The 23,057-nt window shown below is 37.5% G+C and overlaps 3 protein-coding genes across 5 annotated transcripts in view; 1 reads left to right on the forward strand and 2 right to left on the reverse strand.

The window, feature by feature from the left end:
• LOC134749941 (retinol dehydrogenase 12-like) overlaps window positions 1-23,057 on the reverse strand; it is a 463,382-nt gene that overhangs the window by 334,984 nt on the left and 105,341 nt on the right. The window lies entirely within an intron of this gene.
• The window catches only part of LOC134749913 (protein I'm not dead yet), a 57,824-nt gene that overhangs the window by 17,280 nt on the left and 17,487 nt on the right, over window positions 1-23,057 (reverse strand). For 2 of the 3 annotated variants that reach the window (XR_010128528.1, XM_063684925.1), the window contains exons 2-4: window positions 2,984-3,129; window positions 1,599-1,746; window positions 269-534 (exon numbers count right to left, since the gene is read on the reverse strand). Coding sequence is in view for 2 of the 3 variants with exons in the window: in XM_063684925.1 (XP_063540995.1) it covers window positions 269-534; window positions 1,599-1,746; window positions 2,984-3,048 (479 nt within the window). In the remaining variant the exon portion in view is untranslated. Of the gene's footprint in view, window positions 1-268; window positions 535-1,598; window positions 1,747-2,983; window positions 3,130-12,062; window positions 12,074-23,057 lie in introns of those variants that run through there. The other variant, XM_063684926.1, reaches the window with a different exon arrangement.
• LOC134749967 (GPI transamidase component PIG-S) overlaps window positions 4,610-23,057 on the forward strand; it is a 65,634-nt gene continuing 47,186 nt past the window's right edge. The window contains exon 1 of the mRNA XM_063685004.1: window positions 4,610-4,768. Coding sequence (XP_063541074.1) covers window positions 4,738-4,768 — 31 coding nt within the window. The 5' untranslated portion in view covers window positions 4,610-4,737. The remainder of the gene's footprint in view (window positions 4,769-23,057) is intronic.

Raw genomic sequence — 23,057 nt, forward strand, 5'->3', positions numbered from 1 at the left:
AGAATCAGGCCACAAGATGGCATACTCCGCAACATGCAAGGGACCATACGTAAAATGGACCGCACCTGCTTATAGTGCTTATTAACGTGAAGCTTTAAAAGTTAAAGTTTTCGGTCGATGCCTCAAGATGGCAGCACCTTCAACACGTACCGCGCCATTTTAACGATGTAAGGTAAAGCGCTAACGTATGCCGAACAGCGCCATCTACTGCTGCTGTTACTGTGCTTCACGCTTCTTTATATTCCTTTGTCTATAATTATAAACTTACCTTCTATGAGAGCATCCAACGACTTGCACAGTCCACAATGCAACTCTCCTCGGTAACTTCGAATGCTGTACCCCGGCAGCTATCATCAGACCACCCATGAACATCATATTGGTCTCCTTCATGTACGCTGCACAGGTCTTGTCGGAGTCCAGGATGCCCATGGTTGGGAAGAGGACTATGGGCAGCATGGACGTCACGGGGAGGGGAAGGAGTTCCAAGACCCAGTAGGTCGCCATTATGAGAACGACGTACATGCATTTGAATGCCTAAAATGAGAAATATGATTTTACAGGTTTATTTACAGCTTTTTTCATAATAGTCTATAGAAGCATAAACTTTATTCGAATGGTAAAAAGTGAAGATAACAAAAATTTGAAAAATAATAATAATAATAATATAATAATATATTCTTTATTGTGCATAATTAAAACAAATTTAGATACATTATAATTAACATAGCGAACTAAGCAACAACAGGCGGTCTTATCGCTAAAAAGCGATCTCTTACAGACAACCTTCAGGTAGTAGAATTTACCGTATGGAAGAAATAAATGGGTAGAAAAATAAACGGATAACAAGAGTAGAAGATTTTTTTAAATAAAATCAGCACAGATAAATATATAACAATATACATACATAAATAGTTAGGTGCATACATATTAAAGATCATACTATTAAATATTAAAAATAAATACATATATAAATATCTATACACTTACATACATATATAATATAGCAGAGATAGTAATCGAATGGTTAACAAGCTTAAGGAAGTGACAGATAGTGCATTTTAAGTTGAGCCTTAAAAATAGGAAGCGATTTAGCATGTCTTAGATCAGACGGCAGAGCATTCCACAACCGAATCGCTTGGAAGGTGAAAGAATCCTTATAGAATTTAGAAGAAGTAGTAATTTGGGCAAGCAGATAATTCTTGGAGCATCTTAAAGAAGAAAGGTATTTAAAGTGCTCTTAATCATACATAACACTACGTGACGCGCCATAGACAGGCCTATGGAACTCTCCGCGGGAGCTCGAATTCATGCCTACGAATCTCGTCCCGCCGGCGGTACAAAAACCAGCTAGTTGGTTACCACACGCGCTCACGCACGCACTACTTATGCCAAAGAAATGACTTTGTCACGAACAAATAACACAGCTTGTAATGGGGATAGTCACGTGGCAAGTATTAAGTGGCCGCGTAAGCTAAAGACGCGGATTCGATTCCCGCCTCGGCCACCGGTGGACTTGGTCACTTTTTCTTTAGTATATCTATTTCAGTTTATGACTGTACTATGCCTAAATTGAAGAATAAAGACTATCTTTCACATACCGGCTCATTATTTCTAATGGGTATCGGCAACAGAAGAATAGGTGTCAGCACGATCAACAGAGACTTCCAATAGATAGACAAGAACAGCTGTATCCTCTGTTTCAACGTCGCGCTCGATCTAGGTCTGGAAAAGAAGTAGGTGGTGCCGCTGGAAAAGAAAACAATATTATAACACCTGCCACATGCTGTTAACACTGATAAAAAGTGTGCTGGTGAAAAGGTAAAATCTGAGATAGTATAGTGCTCTAGGGTGATGATTATTTAATATTTAACCCTTAAATGGCCGAGTCCACACAGAGCGAGCATACGCACCAAGGCCAGTGTAGACGTGCCTCGGCCGAGGCGGCGCGCGCGAGGCACGTCCACAGGTTCTCGCACACCTATCGTCGAGGCGAGGCGATGGTGTTCCGATGCCGATATGTGTGCGTTACAGTATGAATTTTTTTACAATACTGGACGGCTCGAGTTGCGGCGGCGCCGGGCCGGTGCCGAGCGGTTACGTGTACGACCTTACACTGGCCGTTTTGTGCGTGAGGAAATTGCCTAGCGCGTATGCTCGCACTGTGTGGACCCAGCTAAATGACCTACTTGTTGGCTATTCATAAACTATGGCAAGGATTAAAAGAAGACATAATGTGTCAATGCCACATATTGATATTGAAACACTGCATGCATAAAGACAAAATAGAAAATATTATGAGAGCATGCTGCAGTGGATGCTTGATGATGTACCTTTTTAAATTGTTGCTAAGAAATTTTTATAGGTCTGTTAGTAATTGGCAGGTTTACAATATTTAATGCAACAAAAATGCTTTGCTACCATGGGTCTCAAAAATAAGGAAGTAGTGATGACCGGTCTGCCTGTGAAGCCGATGGTCCTGGGTTCAAATCCCAGTAAGGGCATTTATTTGTGTGATGAGCACAGATATTTGTTCCTGAGTCATGGGTGTTTTCTATGTATTTAAGTATTTATTATATATATCGTTGTCTGAGTACCCATAACACAAGCCTCCTTGTGGGCTTACTGTGGGACTTAGTCAATCTGTGTAAGAATGTCCTATAATAATTGTTTATTATTTTTATTTTATTTTAATGAGTATATAAAGTACATTGGTAGTGTAGGTACTTTAATTCTCTAATTAAATAATTAGCTGGCCCAAAAGAGTAGGAAAAAGTTAAAATATGTACTTATAGGCACATAGGTGTACAAATTTAATAATGCCTATAAAGCACTAACTTAAAGCCACTTTTACTACAGAACATTACCCTTACTAGCTCAAATAAAGACAAAATTTGCCTATAAAACATCTTAAATTTATACTTAATATAAATTAATAATAGATAGATAGGTAATTTTTAAGTAAGTTTAACTGAGTTTAACTTACCGATTTTCATCACTGATGCCGTTTTCCACGTGGTTCGTGGTGTCTCCTGCGTTACCGTTGGACATTTTCGCGGCTTTAGTTATTCGATGGAAAGTATGAATTAAGAAAACACGTAGAAATATCTTCGGTTACATCCCCACAAATATCTGAAAAGAAAGAAAAATAAGTGATAAAAAATTAAACGACCACCTAAGTAGACAAAGCCTATAGTGAATTTTAATTACATTTATACAAATTGTCTAAATTTGTGCGAACAAGCAATAACTTGTCGCGGAAATTCAAATAAAACGTATCTAATCATACACTTCATTATTCATTCATGCATATATTTTTATCTGTCAAAACAAAAATCAAAAATGACAAAACTTCAAAACATTAAAAATAAGCTTGCAATGTTGGCAATATGCAATGCGTTTCGTGTACTTTTTTATTTATTTTATTTATTCATAATATTTCATAAGCCATGAATTGTACGTGTACGTACATGTTGATGTGAGGCAATACAGTTAGAATTAATACAATTATACCCAGTGGGTGTAACTAAATATTTCCATACCGTCAACCGGGGTGAATAGGGATGGCTGGGGTGAATAGGTGTCCCTATAACATAAAATGTGATTTACCTGACAATTTCGTCAAAAATACAAACACAAATAATATCATACAAAATTTACTATTATTTCCAATCGAATGATACAATTTGTGTTGTGTGGGTATTTTTGAAGAAATTGTCAGGTAATTCACATTTTAAGTTTTGTCCCTATTCACCCCAGCCATCCCTATTCACGCCGGCTGACCGTACTTATTGACTAACAGTTTATATTATAATATTAACTCAAGCTGTAGGGGCATAACTCAATGACAATTTATTTAGCAGCAATATAGATAGTGGTACGCTGGAAGATTGGTGTCGTAGCAACGGGAGCCCGGATGTCGTGAGCAAACATTGAGTTTAGTCTGTCGCTAGAGTCAGACCAATATAACTCTGCAACGATTTTGATAGCACACGCAGTGCAAGTGGTATTTTAAACGTCAAACATCTATGAAATTATGACGTATAAATAACACTTGCACTGCGTGTGTTGTCAAATTCGTTGTACTTGTCTAACTTTAAGTTATTTTTTTGCAGGAAATCTCTTTCCGCCCTTATATTGTTTATTGTTGTAGTTTCTACTGTGAGGGACATATGCACTGTAAAACGTTGTACGATACAACAATTAATAGGTAATTCCCATTCGCAACTCGTGTTGATTTAAAACACTCCCTTCGGTCGTGTTTTAGTTTATACACCACTCGTTGCGAATTTCCTACTTTCTGAACTTGTATCGTAAATAACTATTTCTCGTGTGCAAAAACGAAACGCTACTAGTGTTACTGTTCATAAAGTTAGCTATGAATTTCATATGATAACAAAGCGTACATGATTTGGCGTTATATCAAAGTTAATTTACATTAATAAAAAGAAAAGTTTAATTATAATGTATAATACGACTAAAATTAGTCGTGTATTTATAAATTTTACAAAGTTAACTTTAAAGAGAAAGAGCAATAGCGATCCCCATTAACACTCACGCAGTAGTGCCACAACTTTACACACAAACGTCAGCTCAACGTCAAATGTCAAATCTAATTGACAATTGAGGAAAATTGAATCGAATTATATTTGATAATGAAAACAGTATAGTTTCTTGTTATTTTTACGCTATTAACGGAGCTTTAAATAGAGTGGAGTATAAAAAATAGTGTTTTATTATATGGGGAAACAAATGAAGTCCGACGCGGACGGTAAGTCACTTAACATATTCATTTTGTTATCACTGCCTCAACACCGGTTCATCTGTGTAGTTATTTCAGCAGATAGACTAACAGCTGTGACCGAGCGGTTATTATACACGGATTTTCTTCGGTACAAAATTGTAGTCATATATTATTTCTAGGTTATGTCCTTAAGTCCGGTACAAGCCCTAGCGATACTACAAGTCCGGACGATACTACATTGTTCAAACACCCTTGAATAACAAATAAAAAATCCATTACCTACAAACATGCAGGTCTCTAAAAGGCCCAAAAACTAGACGTTATTAATTTATTATTAGACTCAAATAAGGTTGTTGCCACTAGACATAACAAATCTTATCCAATGTCTATCTACAGAGGCCATTCAACTTTTAAATTCTATAACCTTAAGGGTAAATCACTTTTAAAGGTCTCAGACCACTAAAGATAACATTTGTGGCTCATTAAGACTAGACTTTAACCTGTCCGATCCCATGACCCGAAGTCACGATCCCACGAGCCTTAGGTATTCAAGGTCGCGGGAGATCTGAAAATTGTATTTACAGCATATATTTGGGCGCTTGGAATCAGACAGGTTAAAAGCCTTTTGGCAAATAAATAAATAATAAATAAATATTATAGGACATTCTTACACAGATTGACTAAGTCCCACAGCAAGCTCAAGACAATGATATATATAATATACAAATACATAAATACATAGAAAACACCCAAGACTCAGGAACAAATATCTGTGCTCATCACACAAATTAATGCCCTTACCGGGATTCAAACCCAGGACCATCGGCTTCACAGGCAGGGTCACTACCCACTAGGCCAGACCGGTCGTCAAATGACAGTATAGTATTTATTACAAGAAGCATTGGATGGGATTGGGCGATTTAAATATCAACTATGTTCCTTTTTTAAGGTAGAAAATGGTTGTTTAAATAGAATCTGTCAATGACAAACTAGAAGTATTTCTTCATTACAAAGTCGGTAAAAAATGTAGTATATCTGCACTGGGGGATTGCACATACACCTTAGAATTTCTTCGCAGATGTATGCAGATTTCCTAACGATGTTTTCCTTCACTGATAATCTAGTGGCATAGAGTAACTTATACTAGAGCGGTACTGTCATAGTAAATTTTGTAACCCCATTAAATTCACTGCCATCTGTCGACACACTTTAAAACTAAAAATGAAGATTTATAAAAATACGATAGAATGTATTTAAATATAGATAAATGTTTTTTTTAATTTGCATTAATTATTTTTATGATTTTGACCCATGTTCTTTCACTGATATGCGTTAAAATTGTTAAATAACAAACGAAACCGTCAACGCCATCTATACGACTGTAGGCCAAAACTAGTAGCGCCCTCTGAACGAGAATCAAATTTTCTTGATTTTCGAGGCACGTTTTTTCCTTAGACTGTATCTATCTATTACGGAGTTATATCTATCTTTGCTAGTGGTAAATATCAAATGATATTTCCTACAGGATTTGAACCCGCAACCTCTGGATTGAAAGTCGGACGTCATATCCTCCGACTCAAGCTAACTAACATTTTGCTCAGCAACTTTTAAAAATAATTTTGATTTTTTTGATGTTTAGAAGAACTTTAAAGTTTATTCTAAGACACAATGTATTGCGAATTTTGTTTTCTTTAAAGTGTGCGTACGTCAATTACACTGATGACAGCGTACATTGAAGGTAATAATTAATTCATTTGTATGATGAAAAATAGGAAATATAACACTTCATAATTTTTAAGTCGCTTAACAAATATTGGTTAGTTTAAGGAGCCTACGGTTTAATTTTTTGCCTGTGTCATAGGCCACACCCAGTGTAGATTTCTGATATGACATGTATCATGGTAAACATAATTGTGCAAGCCAGCATACATGTGTATAATTAATATGTATGCTGACTAAATACATTTGTGCCATTTTCAACCAAAAGGGTACTTATTGTTGGTTGTCAATAAGGCGCGTATTCCATATAGTTTGAATTTGAAATCAACCTTTATCGACAACCGACAATGTGGTACCTTTTGGTTGAAAACGTCACTTTTTTCAACTTTAACTCAATGTAATAAGGTAAGTAAGATAACTAGGTAATAAATAAGTTGACTACACCACACAAGGATAAATCCCATTCATGATCCATAAAAGGACTTAAGAGCCCGTAGTCGATTTTGGAGCAAAAATGTAAAATTGATAGATTTAGTCGTTGAAATTATACACGTTTTATTACGTAATAACTGAATAACAAGTATTGATTTCTATTAGCACGTCTTCTCATCTTGCCTTTTAATAATGAGGTCGCGAGCGTGCGTCACCGGTAATGCATGAAAAGAAGGGGCAGTTTTTAAAAATTCATCAAAAAATCATGGTGGTAAATTATACAAATTGATGTATAAGAATAGTTTCAGCAAATGTTGTAGATTGTTTAAGTATCAAAATTACGTTGAAGTTAAGTCGATTTTCAGAGAAATTGTCCCTTGTTTTGAAGTAATTTCTGGAGAAAATTGATTTCGTCTAACTTTCATTTACACTACTTCAAAGTCATAATAATAAAAATGTAGTCTGATAAACGTCAAGTACAGGATATGTGTAATACAAAATTACCATGTTTAGCAGTCCAAACTTTACGAAATTTACAAATAAGAGCGACAAAATCAGTGCTTTACGCGCGTTTACCTAAACGTCCATCAGAAAAGCAAACATTACTAATTTAGTGAGTCTGTTTTCAAAAAACTGATCTGATAAAAGGTAAGATAAGAAGACGTGCTAATAGAAACCAGTACTTGTTATTTCAATTAGGTAACAAAAGGTGTAAAATTACACGGACTAAATCTATCAATTTTACATTTTTGCGACTAAAATCGACACCGGCCTCTTAAGTTCCTAACAACGTTTAAACATTGTGTCATTTTATTGTTAAGACAGTATAATCAGGGCTGGTTACTTAACATACAATAGAGTGGATGTGACGTACAACAACATGGAAGAAGAGTTGTTGTTGTAGTGAAATGGGTATATAATTATAATTAACCTTTTGAATGAAACACCTATCGTGTGCATGAAACATCATTGTGATCATCATAGGAATGCACGAAAGTTTTTTATATGATTTATGGTAGTATGTAAGTGCTTTGGTTTAGAACTGTTAACTTGCATATCTCTCTCTCTCTCTCTCTCTCTCTCTCTCTGTCTCTCTCTCTCTCTCTCTCTCTCTTCAGCCTTTTTCTACCCTTTGGGTGTAGGCCTCCTTCATTTTGCGCCATTCGTCGCGGTTCTGTACGACTTGGAGCCACTGTTTCCCCGTGGTTTCCCCACAGTCTTCTTAATGTCGTCGTCCCAACGCATCTGGGGTCTACTTTGAGGACGCTCTTCCCCCCATGGTCGCCACTCGAGTAGTCGTTTGCTCCACGAATCGGTCTTCCGTGCTATATGACCAGCCCATTCCCACTTCAAATTGGCTATACTTGCATATAGGGCATTTTCTATGAAAAGGGACCTTATTGTCGATGGCGCTTACACTTATATCGGAGTATCGTTAATAATGGCGTAAGCGCCATTGACAATAAGATCCCTTTTTAAAGAAAATACCACATATTTGGAAATAAAATAAAAAGTAGTCACACCTATAAACACGGTGGGTGACGGTGGCTAAAAAATAAGTGCAATCCCGTTGCCAGGGAGGTTTTGCGATTATACTGAGCAACTTTTAGTATGGGACCAAATCGCTAAAAAACTATGGCTGTTTCATACATTTTGGCTGGTCCATTTTCTATGGGAGGGTAAATTTTTCTTTCGCGATTTCGTGGTTGGTCCCATAGTAAAAGCACAGAATAACTAATAGTACTACCGTAGTAAAAGTTGCTCAACGAAATCCCAAAACCTCCCTGGCAACGGAAATGCACTTATTTTTTAAGTTTATTTCTTATACGTGCTTCGTTGTGTAAGATATAATTTCGCTGCCTAGCAAAACTCCAGGCCTTCCTTGGCAATCAGAACCAGACACCAGAAAAACATACATCCGAAGTCCAAGGTGACTCGAGGTCGGAGGAACGTATTACGTAACTCTGGAACGTATGTATAGTTATAGAGGAGGCGCGGCTTGACGTCACCAGTCACTGAAAGCTTTCAACGATTTACGTCAAACTATTCTGTAATGGCTCCTCTACACGATGGCCCACCGTAGGCCAGTCCAAGGGACGCATTTATGCGTTAGAGAGAGTTTAACTTTTCAGCGTCGATTTTTCCATTTTCATTCAATCTTTGAAATAGGAAAGTAAATAATATCGCATACACGTAATACGGCGTAGATTGAACACAGATCCCTAGTAAATTGTGTACACAATGACGCACAAACAGGGTACAAAGTTTTGTTTAGACACCAGACACGCATGAGGCTTAATTTAGAATTGTAAGTGGCGAACTTTCATATTTACTCAGGTTCTACAGGTTTGCTTTGATATATTTATACAGGTTCTGCATAAACATAACATGGCAAACACACATTACACACACACGGAGGAAGATGGATTCATGTTTTAGGCCCACAATTTAAACATTTTAAACCCCGGTTTTTTAACCCCGACAGAAGAAGAGGGTTGTTATTGTATCACTTCAACGGACGAACCGATTTGAGTGCTATGGGTTTTAATCGAAAATTTTGTCCATTGTGAAGGTTTTTTTAGATAGGGGTTTATCTTTCTGGATGGCGAAATATTAATTGTTGAAGGTTATATATTCCATATATTTTATGAACTACCCAACCTAACAATCATTTTAGTAAAAAATGTACTTACTAAATTATGCAATCGAACAGTACCTAATATAAGTATCTGGCATAAAAATAGAGTTTATATACTCGGAAAAGCAGTGTTTAAATAATCCATCTTATTTAGGTCCTTTCAAAGCAAGTGACTTGAACAGGCTATTTAGTGTAGTGTCATCCCTTCTTATGAGATCAGTGGCCTAACAGAAATAAAAACATAACAGTAATAAAAAAAACAGTTTGTTACAAAAACGATATGAAAAATATACCTACTACTTGTTCATTGTCCTATGTCCATTGAATGCAAGAACATTTTTCATTCATTCACCTGGACTGGACTGAAATTAGCTGAATACAAAAAAAACTTTACCATATCGGTATCGGTGATTCAAGGTCGCAGCTAAAATACGAAATAAAACTACTACTGCGCAAATAACCACATCAGCTGGTATATTCGTAAGTCCAGTTCTATCATTTGCAATTGGTAAATTCTCGGACTGAACACATTTCTCACTCATTCTACGGTTTTTGACGGCAAATGTAAGTTTGTAAAGTTAGTTACTCATTTAGCACGCTTCATTTGTTCCGTATTGTTATAAAATACCGTGAAGCACCTGTTTAATCATAATCAAGCTATTATAAGCCTTTTGTTAAGAGCAGTAAGGTTGTCGTAAAACTCTGGTTTCCTTGGATAGCGGTGCTGTCCTTGTGCCGTCATATAGCGGCTGTTTCCATACAAAATACTACTCCATCCATATTAAATATGGATCCCAATTTAAGGAAATAATAAGGCAAAATTTTAGCCTTATTATTTCATGCGGTCATTCAGAGCGGATCGGAAAATGTAAAAACGCTCTTACGGTTACTATGCTCATGTCTTGTTGGTTTTACGGTGTTGTGAATTGTGAATGACTAAGGGAACGTTGTTGTTAAAGAATCTGTTAACTTCAAAGCCATTCAAAGGGTTAATATGTTTACATACGCTAAAAGCTGCAAATTATAAGAATAGTAATTGCCTTACTAATCCGTGATATATTAACGCGCTAGTCAAAGAGTGATAACTATACTCGACGCCACCATTAGATTCCAATAATCTAACCTCACTTTTTCTCTTTTCCGTATGTTTTAAGAAACTAAACAAAGCTAAAAGGATACATCTATATTTATTTTAAATGCTAGAGTATGCAAAAGAGAAATTTGAGTTTACTTCTTTACATATTTTCCATTATTACGAAAGAAAAAGGATCCGAGTTGTCCGAGTGAGGAAAGATTATTGGAATCTAATGGTGGCGATGGCGTCGAGTTTAGGGAATGCAATCTCCATTTCGCGAGATCTCGAGAAAATTTTTGAGATTTAGAAAGCTCCATTCATGATTCAAGATTCAAGCTTTTATTCATAAAACATGTCAAATTGGGTAGGTATGTATATAATACAATTCGCCAAATTAAGACTGTTAAAAAACTTTCATGCAATATGCGATACATTGCTAACTACAAAGTATAATAATTCAGTCGATCAGAGTGATAAAAGTACCAGTTTTCGTGATCGATTAATTTAAAAAAAAATGATAAACATGCAACTAAACTTCAGTGTTAAATATTAACTCACGCTTCCTCAGTTTGAGTCTGGTTATACATAATACGGTAAAAATTGTGTTTATATTTTGAATCAATAATGTTTGACTGCATATTTGTATAAAGAGCACTGAGTCCAGTCCAGTCCAGACTGCCTAATTTACAATTTATGAAAAATGTTTTGACATTGCTCGGGTTCTACACTATGTAACTATTAGTTGATCGTATGCCTAAAATTTATGGTCATTTTATTACTTGTTAGCAGCAGCAGTAGCAGTTTTGTTGCAGTCGGCTAAAGTCGGCTTTCGTGGACTGGATAGTTACATTAGCTACATAACATTTTTGTATAAGTTTAAGATAAATTTATCATTTCTTCAAGGATTAGTTATCTGTCGACATGTTTCGGTGGTAGCTCTGAAAAGTAGCATTTTTTTGTTATAATCAATTTCACATTTTTAATTAGATACTAGGTATTCTATGTATAGGGGTCATCCATTATTTACATCACACGTTTAGGGGGGGGGGGGGGGTCAAGAAAATGTGACATGTTGTGACAGGGGGGAGGGGGAGTCACGAACATTGTAAAAATTATTTTATTCGCTGTACAGTTAAATAACAAGTTTCTGGAACGATAATCGTTTTTAATCGTTTAATTTTCTTTCCTAATCTGTTTTGGGTTATAAAACTACTAATGTTTCTTTTGTCAAAAATATTTTGATAAAATATTAACAATACTTAATTCGATTTGCCGAAAACAAAAGATTTCATTGAAAAAATGTGACGTCACACCAGAGGGGGGGGGGGGGGTTGCGAAATGTGACCAAGTGTGACAAGGAGGAGGGGAGGGGTAAAAAAAAGCTCGAAATTTGTGTAAACCTCTCCTACATGAGTCCAAAGTCTGTTTATTTTGGTAAATTTTGTCAACGGTAGTACAGATATTTTCGCACACATTATTAAAAAAACAAAGCGCCACAAAACAAACGCCATGTTACTCGTCACTCACTTTTTTCTTTTTTTTTTCTAGTACAAAAGTTACAAAAATAGAACTGTATGGGATGATGTTGGCCATCACCTTGGGTACAAGTAAGACATTTCTATTTCAAATAATGATTTATTTTGGCTTCCACGTTGGAGTTTATCCAAAGTTTAAATATTGAGGAAATGCGTATTTTTGTTTTTTTTTCTTCCTGTCACTATTTGTACCCAGACTATCTAATTCGAACACTAAATCTCTTAAATACAACTTATCTATACGTAAAACACCCTAATCTCACCTGTCAAGCCAAACTTCGCCTAAAATAAAAATATTCCATTATCTACTAAAATTAGTATCAAACTTGACATATTAAACTACCATATCTATTGGGTAATTTATTTGAGGCAACACTGCTGTTACTTTTTTGTGTCTACCTTCAGCTTGTTCACTTTTAGAGTGTCTTAAAGAGTGTTAGGTGTGACAAAGATTTTTTTGCTCATGAATACTTCTGTCCCCAGCGGCACATATTTAACAGTTGAGTCAACAAAATACTTCAATCTATATTCGAAATTTAATGATCTTTCGCATGAAATAATTAGTTTTCACGTATCACTCGTAATTAAAAAGTTATCTTGTAATATGTCGCCTGGGAGGTCAAAACGCCATCTTCCTTCCAAACTTCGCCTACCCTTAGGGTTGTCACTTTAATGGAAAAAAGTAGGTAGTACTCGTTGCTTTTTTTTGTATTTCAAAACATGTTATGCACTTAAGTTATTGTTCCTCACCACTCTCCCTGCCCGATACATTGGGTATTGGGTAGTGTTATACACACGTTATGCAAAATAGTAATTAATATGTAATTAAATTACAAAAATATTAGTGGCGGGTAGTCGGTGTTTATGGTGTGAGGTTGTGGGGGTAGGGGGGGTTTGGGATTGATCGGTTACTAGTGCGGATTTAGGGTTGGTGGACGTTAACTCTTGAATCCCTTACGCCCAGCCCAGGACTCTATTTTTAATTAAGGATTTAGAATATTCATAGAAGAATCAGAAACTGAACCCGAATCGTGGGATCACTATAAGAGTAATCTATTGGATTCAGTAAATGACGAAGAGCATATTGATGAATTAAATACGAGCGCAGAATCAATAACCGAAGTCACATCCAGGAGATTATTCCTCCTGATTGTTGGCGACACTTGAGAACTGGCGACAACCCAGACAACTGTGGGTCGCGGGGACTCTTGCCGGATGACCTGATCCGCCATAGTAACTGGTGGAAGGGTCAATCTTGGCTCGTGATGGACAAGTCTGACTGGCCTAAGTCAACGTTGTCAGTCGACGTAGATGTCCTACACGAAGAGAGCAAGGTGACTGTCCTCACTGTCTCAGTGCAGGAGACGTGGACAGACAACTTAATGAATAAGTTCTCGGCACTGAGGACATTCCAGCGTGTCCTCGCATATTGTCTTCGTTTCGTGCACAACGTGAGTAACAAAAAAAGTCGCCCAACAACCTGTTTGACGGCCCTTTAACGCCCCTGGAAATAAAGCACTTATGTTCCTCGTGCGGTTTGTGCAACAACACCACTTTGCTTCGGAGAAAGTGAAGAACAATCTTTCAAACTCTCTTCCGAAGGAATTCAAGAAAATGTCTCCATTCCTCGATGACGCGGATCTTTTGAGGGTGGGCGGACGCCTGTCGCGAGCCTCTCTCGAATTCGATGTTAAACATCCCCTTTTGTTACCTCGCGGCAATCGTCTAACCAGCCTCTTGATCGACGAGTACTATAAGCGTTTCATGCACCCAGGCCTTCAAACGCTTCATAATCTGTTGTCGCAGCATTTCTGGATGCTGTCCCTGAAGCGAGCTATCCACGCAGTCACGTCGAAATGCATGAAATGCTTCCGTGTTCGACCACTCGGTGCTCCTGCGCCATTCATGGGTCATGGGCGACTTGGCGTCTTATCGGGTAGCCCAGCTCAAAGCGTTCCTGAGCGCTGCTGTCGACTTCGGAGCACCTTTTGACATATCTCTGGGTCATGGGCGAGGCAACAAGACCTACAAGGCTTACATTTGCGTCTTCGTGTGCACCTTGACAAAGGCTCTATCTGTACACTCGTCGCCCGTCGTGGTCGGGGTAATCGGTTGATGTCCGACCAGGGGAAGTATTTTGTCGGCGCGAGCAACATCCTGAAACGTCTCGTAGGAGATGTTGCTACGCATAGCGAGACTAAGTTCGAGTTTAATCTGCCAGGCAGCCCTCACTTCTCAGGTCTCGCTGAGGCCGGTATCAAAGCTGTCAAAACACATTTGGTTCGAGTCATCGGTACCAGAGGTTGACGTACGAAGAATTTCTAACAACCTTGACCCAGGTCGAGGCTCTTCTTGTCCGTTCTAACACAAAAGGAAGCCGCAGAGCGATCGCGCGAGGACAATGCGAACTCGCTCCCTCAGCGCCGAAGGGGACCAGGTAGGCGGCGAAGAGCCTTCGCAGCAAGGATGATGCCGCCTTAACGGGACCCAGCGGGTGATGGGTCGGGAGTTTCATCACTCGCATGAACAGGTTTTGAGCTGGAAGGCCCTCGAAGTGTTCCGAGGAGCCTTCAACGAAGTAAGCTGCTAGAGCAGCTGCAAAGGATGGGTTCGCAAGAGCAACGCCGATTGGAGGTCTACAATCGAGTTCCCGAAACCCCGTCTACAAAGCGCGCGGCGGAACACCCCAGGGGGTTTAGTCCGTGGGAGTCGGACATACCCACTAGGTTTCTCCCGGGCCAGTGGGATCCATAAAGGTTTCCCCTGGGTCATCAAAAAAAAAACCGATCCTAACGACTTATCGGCCCTCACTCCGGACCATTTTCTCAAGTTTAGTCTATCCCATTCAAAACATAAAAAATGAAACACAAGAAACACGTGACCCGGCCATTCTGAAATAACTGAGACTCAGTTATTTCAGAATGGCCGATTCACGTGTTTAGTGCTCAGTTACTGTCATGTGGTGTTTTTGTTGACATGATTTTTAATAGACCATGTGTTTGGAAATGGATTATAAGAAGTTATTTTCTTCTAAGATAACTTGGTTCATGATATAAAATATTTACTTACTTATTGGGTCACTACCTACAAATCTTTGTTTTCAATCAGCTGCAAAATTGCGTGGACACTTTGATTTGCATGTAGGTGCATGCAATTATGCAGCTTGCTTTATGTTTTATGACATGAAAACCAGAAATCCTCTTTAATTGCAACAGTTGGTTAAAAACATGATTTTTGACAACCCTGAATTATCGTCGTGATATGTATGAAAACACGCTGGATGTCTTCCTATTTTCGCCTATGATGAAAAAATGTACGTAATAGGACCTTAATAACACCGGCGTACAATTCAATATAAATTACGTGAATCATACAGAGGGTAGAACTTAATTTTAATGGCGTGTGCCTATGTTCAGTCATGTTTGATAGGGTAGGCAAAATTAGGCAAAAAGATGAAACTTCGCCTATTGTCTTTGAGCTCCTTTTTTAGGTATAAATATACATAAAATTGGGTTATTTTTAATTTAAATTTAGATGTTATCATAATATACACCATTTAGACACTAGTGTTGACACAATAAACATGTACCTTAAGAGGAAACTTCAAAAATATGTCAAAAAGTAGGCGAATATAGGGTGTTTTACGGTAATCAATCATCGATTACTGCAACTTTGCAGAAACTTCCATTTACTTCACCCCTTATTTAAAAAAATACACATATAGTTTGTCAAGGGACTGTCTCATTTCGGGCGTAGACGGAGAGAGTCATACTGTCTTTGTCTTGCACTGGTGCTGGCGCCCAGAAGAAGGGGATGAGTGTAGTTTTTTTTGTTCTTATTTACTGACAAGATTTGCTTGACCAACTATAATATCCATACCCTTTTATTTTGTTGAGGTTTGCATCAAAAGCAATGTTTATAGGCTACTTTTACTTCACTTATTGATTGACGCTTGTATGGAAGGAATTATAGGAAGCGTATGTACAGTAAGCAGCAGAGATAACTGACTGATTTTCCTCCCATATGTATACCTAAGTAAAAGAAGAACTTTTTCATTCATACTACCATTGGTTTACTTTTAATGGATTGAGTTTTATTTTTATTTTATTTTTTTATTTTATTTTAGTTAAACGTGATACTTACGAGTAGGCACATACAAGTCGCCTACTTATCACTAGAATAAAGCAACGTTCCGAGCCAAGCCCTCATAGACATAGTATATTAGTTATAGACATGAAACCGAGCGACCAGGGGTAAGAGAAAGACATATTCATGTATTGACAGATTATTGTATGGCAGCATAATCCTTTTTCTCTTTCACTCTTATAAACTTCGGTATTTCGCCATCGCCTCCTACCTATGCTGCCATAACCCGACCATGAAAAAAAACCCGGTCGGTGATAAGGACAAAGCATATATGGCACTATTTTCTCTTTCCTCTTAAAGGAATCGCAATAAGACTATCTTTCTCTATCAAGCCCTAGTTCAGGAGGCCTAGATGGCAATCGTTGATAAAAAATACTAATCGAAATTTAAAACAATGTGACTTTTCATTTCATAGCATCTGTCATCCCTATACTTGTTTTCCGTTTGACGTTTGTCGATGTATGATTGTTATCTTGGCTAGGACTCAGAACCCCCTTTTTCATTCATGCATTGTTTATTCATTATAAACTGCATATTTCCCGTCGAATACCTAATTCGTTATCATTAAAACAAAGTAACATTTATCCTTATCCGAGCCAAGCCAAGCCACCGGGTCAGTTAGGTCTAACAACGACACACTATTTACGTCAGCACATAATTTACAAGTTTTACAACAAACCATACGTAGACCTTATTTTCCATGTAACAAGGTTAACGTTCAGTTAACCATGTGGTAGTGATGTTTCCCGTTATCATGGGTTTCAATGTCATTTGTATGTCCGGAAATGTGCAATTAAATGTGTTTCAGGAATGTGTAACTCAATTTTGTGGGCTATTATTCATTCAGTTTACGTAATAAACAATTTATACATGTGTTTGATATTATGTTACTTATTTCTACTTAGAAAGGGTTCAATAATCAGTAGAAACACAAGAGCAAAATATTTGATAGTTTCGTCTTGCCTCAATCTGGAATCTCAGCTTGGAAAAACTATAAGGTATAAAATAAGAAAATAAATTTAATAATTTAGCAAACTATGAGAACCAGCATTATATTATTGTATAGTAGATTGTTAACCAAGGGATGAAAGGCACGCATCCCAGTCGAGGTAGTTTGGCGCTCGAACGCAGTGAGAGCGCCAATAGTCCGAGACTGAAATGGTGCTTTTCACTCATCAAATAAGTATTTTATTGCCTTATTGCCGTGCCTTGTTGCCGTGGGACTTAGTCAATCTGTGTAAGAATGTCCTATAATATTTATTTATTTACCTTCTCTAATCTTTGTCAACATTTACATCTTGGCGTAAAGCATCGATTCTTGTTGAAAAGTTCCGAGTTCGTGTTTACCTTGGCATCCGATATGATTGGAATCCGAAAATAGATATCTGCGATCGTTACTATTTTCTTCACTCCCGTATTTTCCTTTCCGATGTCCGTCTACTGAAGCTTTGTTTTGCTTGTTTATGTCCATACATTTACGATCATTATGATATCGTAAACGCTATAAGGGGTTTTGAAGTGAGAAAAAAACACATTTAGGATTGTTCATTTTGTTACACGTACGCACGTACTTGGAGCAATTGGTGGCAAGTGGCTGGATTTCTACTCATGCAATTGAAATCATTTACTCTCATCAATTAGCAATACGTTGACTTGAGCTTATTGTTGCGTTGTCAGTTTAAAAAAAAAATAACTATTTACTTTATTTGTCATTTGTTTTTGTACTTGTTTTGTCTGTGTTACTTTCTATCCTATTATTTCGTGACAAAAACATCGAAAATCCATTCCAGTTGAATTTGAAATGTTTCCTGAAGTGAACAGCAATTTATTCATGGATGCTTTGTCTACTCGAAAATAGGTCAAAAGCTGATGCAACGCAATGCAATGCACGTATTTTATACTACGTCGGTGGTGGCTAGCCTGCTCTCCTTTTATAAAGATTAAAGCTAAAAGTTACAATTTAAAAACAATTTTACTATAACAACACTAATAAACAATTTTACTATAGCAACACTAATCAAAACGTCTTTGCCATTGGACAAGCTCCTGTCAAACGCCATTTTTGTAGCTTTATAAAAGGATGTTCTGATGATGTTAAGCGTAGTGTTATAGTCCGTAAATGCTTGTAGATGTCATCAACCCTCTATATGTGCATCCACACTGCAGTTAACTTTTGTGTAGCAACACTGTGCAACAGTAAGTAACTAGGTAAGTTACCTAATGTTACCGTGTTGCACAGTGTTGATACACAAGAGTTAACTGCGGTGTGACTGCACCATAACCTCTTACATTTCTCCTAAAGCGAGGTTTAGACTAGCAAGAACTTGCATTATGTTATGAAAACCTCGCCCTACAGCCAGATTGACTGCTATAGTTTCTTCTGTCCTTCTTTCAAAGCTCTGCCTATAATATCGGCAGTTAACATTGGATTGGCGCTTGTCTGAGTCCAGAAATAAACGCACTGAATCAAGGTTTCGCGTTCTCAGCGAGAAAAGCTCATATATACCTGTTTACAACACTTTCCTATGAGGTATTTTAAAATATGGCATCGATATCTAATGCCTATTTCATGTCTGTCTGTTGCGTCATATTGTTTTTTTTAGTTTCGTGCATTGCGTGCGTACGTTTCAGCTGGAAATACTAAGAGCGGTCTGATTTTAACATGTCTTATTAATCGTACTACGTATTACTTTTGAACTTCAATGAATCTTTCAATCAATAAATTTAATTTCCATTTTTTGGAATTCAATCTTGGGGTCGGCCTTCTTAGTGTTTTGGTGTTACACTATTCTGGGCATTTCTGTGTCATTTCCGATTTAAATCCTTTGTTTTGATTGTGTTTCTGTGTACTTCGGATCTAGTACCCCTCGCCTTCGTGTTGTCTTTCGCTACCTTCTTTTTTGTATTTTCTCTTACTATTTATTTTTATATCAGTTATAACTTCAATCGCCATCGAAAACTAGGTACACTATAACTTTTCTCAATTGCCTTGGTGCATGCGTGCATAGGATGTACGGGGTTTCTAATTTATTAATAACTAATTTACGCAGCAAATACCAGTTTATGTGTCAAGGGCAGTGAAATTAGACATAATTTAACACATCCCCCACGCTTCCGAATTTCCGACGCAAAAAGTTTATGTCACACTAACTGGGTTACGCGTCGCTGTAAAAAAAAACTATTAATATACGACGAGTCAATGTCGTCTCCTTGACTGCCAATGACGGGTGCTTATAACTGGATTCACATAGGCCTGGTGAACCAGCGTAAGTCTGGCCTCTGGTCACGTATAATTAGTAAGGAACTCCGTCGATACGACGATACGAGTCAGTTTAGTGAATTATGTGGTCAAACAAACATACGCAGATTTAAATAGCGCCTCTTGAGTTTCCGTGTTCTGCCAACACCAATAAAGATAGGAATATTGTATGGAATACTCATTGATTGCAAATATGTTAGGCCGCTTGAGTCAACATCAACAATGTGTAGGTAATGTTTTATTGTTTTGTTATTGTCTATGATTCGCAAGTTTCGCAACTTGAGTTGTGGTTAGACTTACGATTGTAGTACAGATGTAGTCTAACTTCCTTATTTATTAAACTCTAGAAGCCCCGGTTTATTTTTGTTTTATCCCTTTCTTACAAATACATAAGTCAAAATGTCAGATTAAGGCCGTTCCATCGGTTTGCCGCTGTCTTTGTCACATTTCGCAAGAAAGAACGGGAAGGAACATACGCGCCAAGTGTCAATTTTGTTCGAATTTTGTCGTTTTTTATTAATTTTAAAAACGTTACCTTACAACATCGAAATTCTAAAGCTATGAAATTACTATTTATGTTAAGATTGTTTTTTCTTCTTTTTTTGTTTAAAGTATCACATAATAAATAACCGAGTAAAGTAGGATTAAAAGTCCGAGTTTGAGGTTACTTTGGGAATTAATTGTATCGAGCGAAGTGTCATAACTCGTGTATCGGAAGCTATGTTGTTAAAGATAATATAGTCAAGAACTACATATATTTTTTCCACGTTTATGAATATCAACGCCTCTTAGAAAAACATGATCATATAAGGAGATTTTTCGCCTTCTGGCTCAGGGAACCGCCTTAAGACAGACTATTATTGTGGCTTGTAGCGCGTTTAAATATAACTAACGCTATCAGATTTTACACGTTTAATGTCTAATACGATCCATGAATTAATTGTACAATAATTATGGCCGTTTGTATTAGCAATGTGTACCTAACGTTTTACCTATTGTTTTTTTATCTCTGATAAAAACAATCGTTGGTTTAGACGGTAAGTTAGTTAGGACAAGAAAGAGAGACAACTGCCGAGTGCCGAGTAAACCTATAAAACCCATAAAGGGTCCATAAAGCTAAAACCACACCTATTATTGACGATTGGACTCCCCTCTAAGGGAGGCAGGGAGTCTTTCAGTAATAAAAGTGATGGCTGTCCTTAAGTGTTCTCAAGGTTTAGTGCGTATTTTATCAAGCAGATGTCTGCGAGCGATAATACAAGCTATAATAGTCTGGCTAATGAAAGTTGAACCTGAAAAAACGCGGCATTTTCAAAACATCTGTAGCAGGCGGTTCTTTGATTAGAGGGATTGGATATTTTTTATACTTTTTATGATTTCTAGAATATAAAAATTATAAGAAGTATAAAAGTTATGCAATCCTTGTAATTTGTAATCAAAGAGCCGCCTGCTACAGATCTTTTGAAAATGCCGCGTTTTTCAGGTTCCACTTTCATTAGCCAGACTACGGAGGCGGTGAATTTTTACATTTTTAACCCCCGTTACAAAAAGAGTGGTGTTATATGTTTGACGCCAATGTCTGTCTGTTGTCTGTCTGTGCGTTTTACGTGGTGGTTCTTAGCAATGATTGATCTATCAGTTTGAAGAGTATCAACTCTTTTTCCGAAATCACGTAAGGCATTTTTGGCATAAATTTATTTTTTAGTCCATATAGTAGCCAGAGTCCTTTTACACATTGTAATTTTTTTTTGCCGTGTACTTATTTTACTGTTATAAGGTTGTCACGCTAACAAGAGTTGATTCTGCTAAATGCTCATGAAGTATTCTGTAAGATAAGTATTTAAACTTAAGGCTGACGCAAAATGGCGCGTGCTGTGGTCTTTTTGCCAGACCTTGAAAAGGTTTGCATTCTCTTAATGAAAGTCCAAAGGTTCTAGATGTAGTTATTGCTGAGAAAAAAAAATTCTACAATCCTACATTTATTTCATCATGCACTGGCCACAGCATCTTGAATGTTAGTAGAAGGTATTTCTTCCTATTTTTCTATGTTTTGTAATTAAAAATTAGATTAAAACTAGGCAATAGGCATACGGCCAGTTACAATCTTGACAGATGATTGTTGCAACGACAGTTAAGACAGTTTATTAAGAAGAAGAGGTCTGTGCGCCGTCGGAGATCGGAGGTCTTTTCCTGTGGCTGTAACTGTAGGTAAACGTTTTATCAACAGCTTAGATCCTCACTATTACTGCACTCAAAGAAAGTGGAAATTATCAAACAAGGCCCATATCATAATTGCATTTTCCACTTTGTCTAGCCTATCAGACTTCCTTATCACTGTCATATACCTAGTCCAGTAACATTAGCAGCCGGTCGACCTTGCAGGCTTAGCACTTTTCTTCCGGGTTGCAATATATCGGTTGTTTTCTGAAGTTGATGACTTGATTTTGCGAAGGGAGTGTTTTCTATATTTTTGTGCACGTTATTCGCTAGTTCTCGGTGAAGGAGAACAGTTTTTAGGGTTCCGTACCCAAAGGGTAAAAACGGGACCCTATTACTAAGACGCCGCTGTCTGTCTGTATGTCCGTCTGTCACCAGGCTGTATCTCATGAACCGTGATAGCTAGACAATTGAAATTTTCACAGATGATGTATTTCTGTTGCCGCTATAAAATAAATATTTAAGTGGGGCTCCCATACAACATTTTTTTGCGTAATGGTACGGAACCCTTCGTGCGCGAGTCCGACTCGCACTTGACTGGTTTATTTATCATGTTCAGTAGGTACTATTCTCACGCTCTTAACTCTTCCTTTTTAACAATGGGGTATTAAATGCCCTTTTGTGACAGAAATCGATTAAAATAATATCAATTAACAACAATGGACTGAGGCAATCCTTGTGATAAAAAATCAATGTTCATGTCAGACAAGCGGCGATGAGCAAGCTTTGTCTTTGAATCATTTATTTTTGGGCTCTCCGCGTAGTCGCTTTCTCGCCGCCGATTAGGCAGCTGCCTATACTATTGGAATGCACAGATCGTTTAATGTTTGTTTATCATATCATATGGCTTTATCTGGTTTATCTTCTACAAACCCGTACCCATGAGTCACTGATAGTGTCAACACTGACATACGTCTACGTAATTTACTTTCTATACATCTCGCTCGGACTAATATGCCAGTACGAGCGAGATGCATAGAAAGTAAGTTACGTTAACGCTAGCGTTTATGTCAGTGCCAAACTGGTGGTAGCTGTACAGGTAGATCCAGCTAGGCTAGCGGTAATAGCATTGTAAGTCAGGCCAAGGGGTCTATAGACCAGAGATTACCTCATGAAGTCGTGAGACTGTTTTGAAATGGGTTTAGAGGCTTTTAAACTCTTAAGACACAGGGCGGACACGCTATACATCAAACATCACTTGCGTTTCTATGTGTGAACGGCACGTCTGTACACGCGTCATGCGTCATAGTGTGAGTAAGTTGCTGCTTAAAAATAGTACTGAGCGGCCGGCAAAC

This window comes from Cydia strobilella, chromosome 19 (genome assembly GCF_947568885.1).
Source record: "Cydia strobilella chromosome 19, ilCydStro3.1, whole genome shotgun sequence".
Classification (NCBI taxonomy): Eukaryota; Metazoa; Arthropoda; class Insecta; order Lepidoptera; family Tortricidae; genus Cydia; species Cydia strobilella.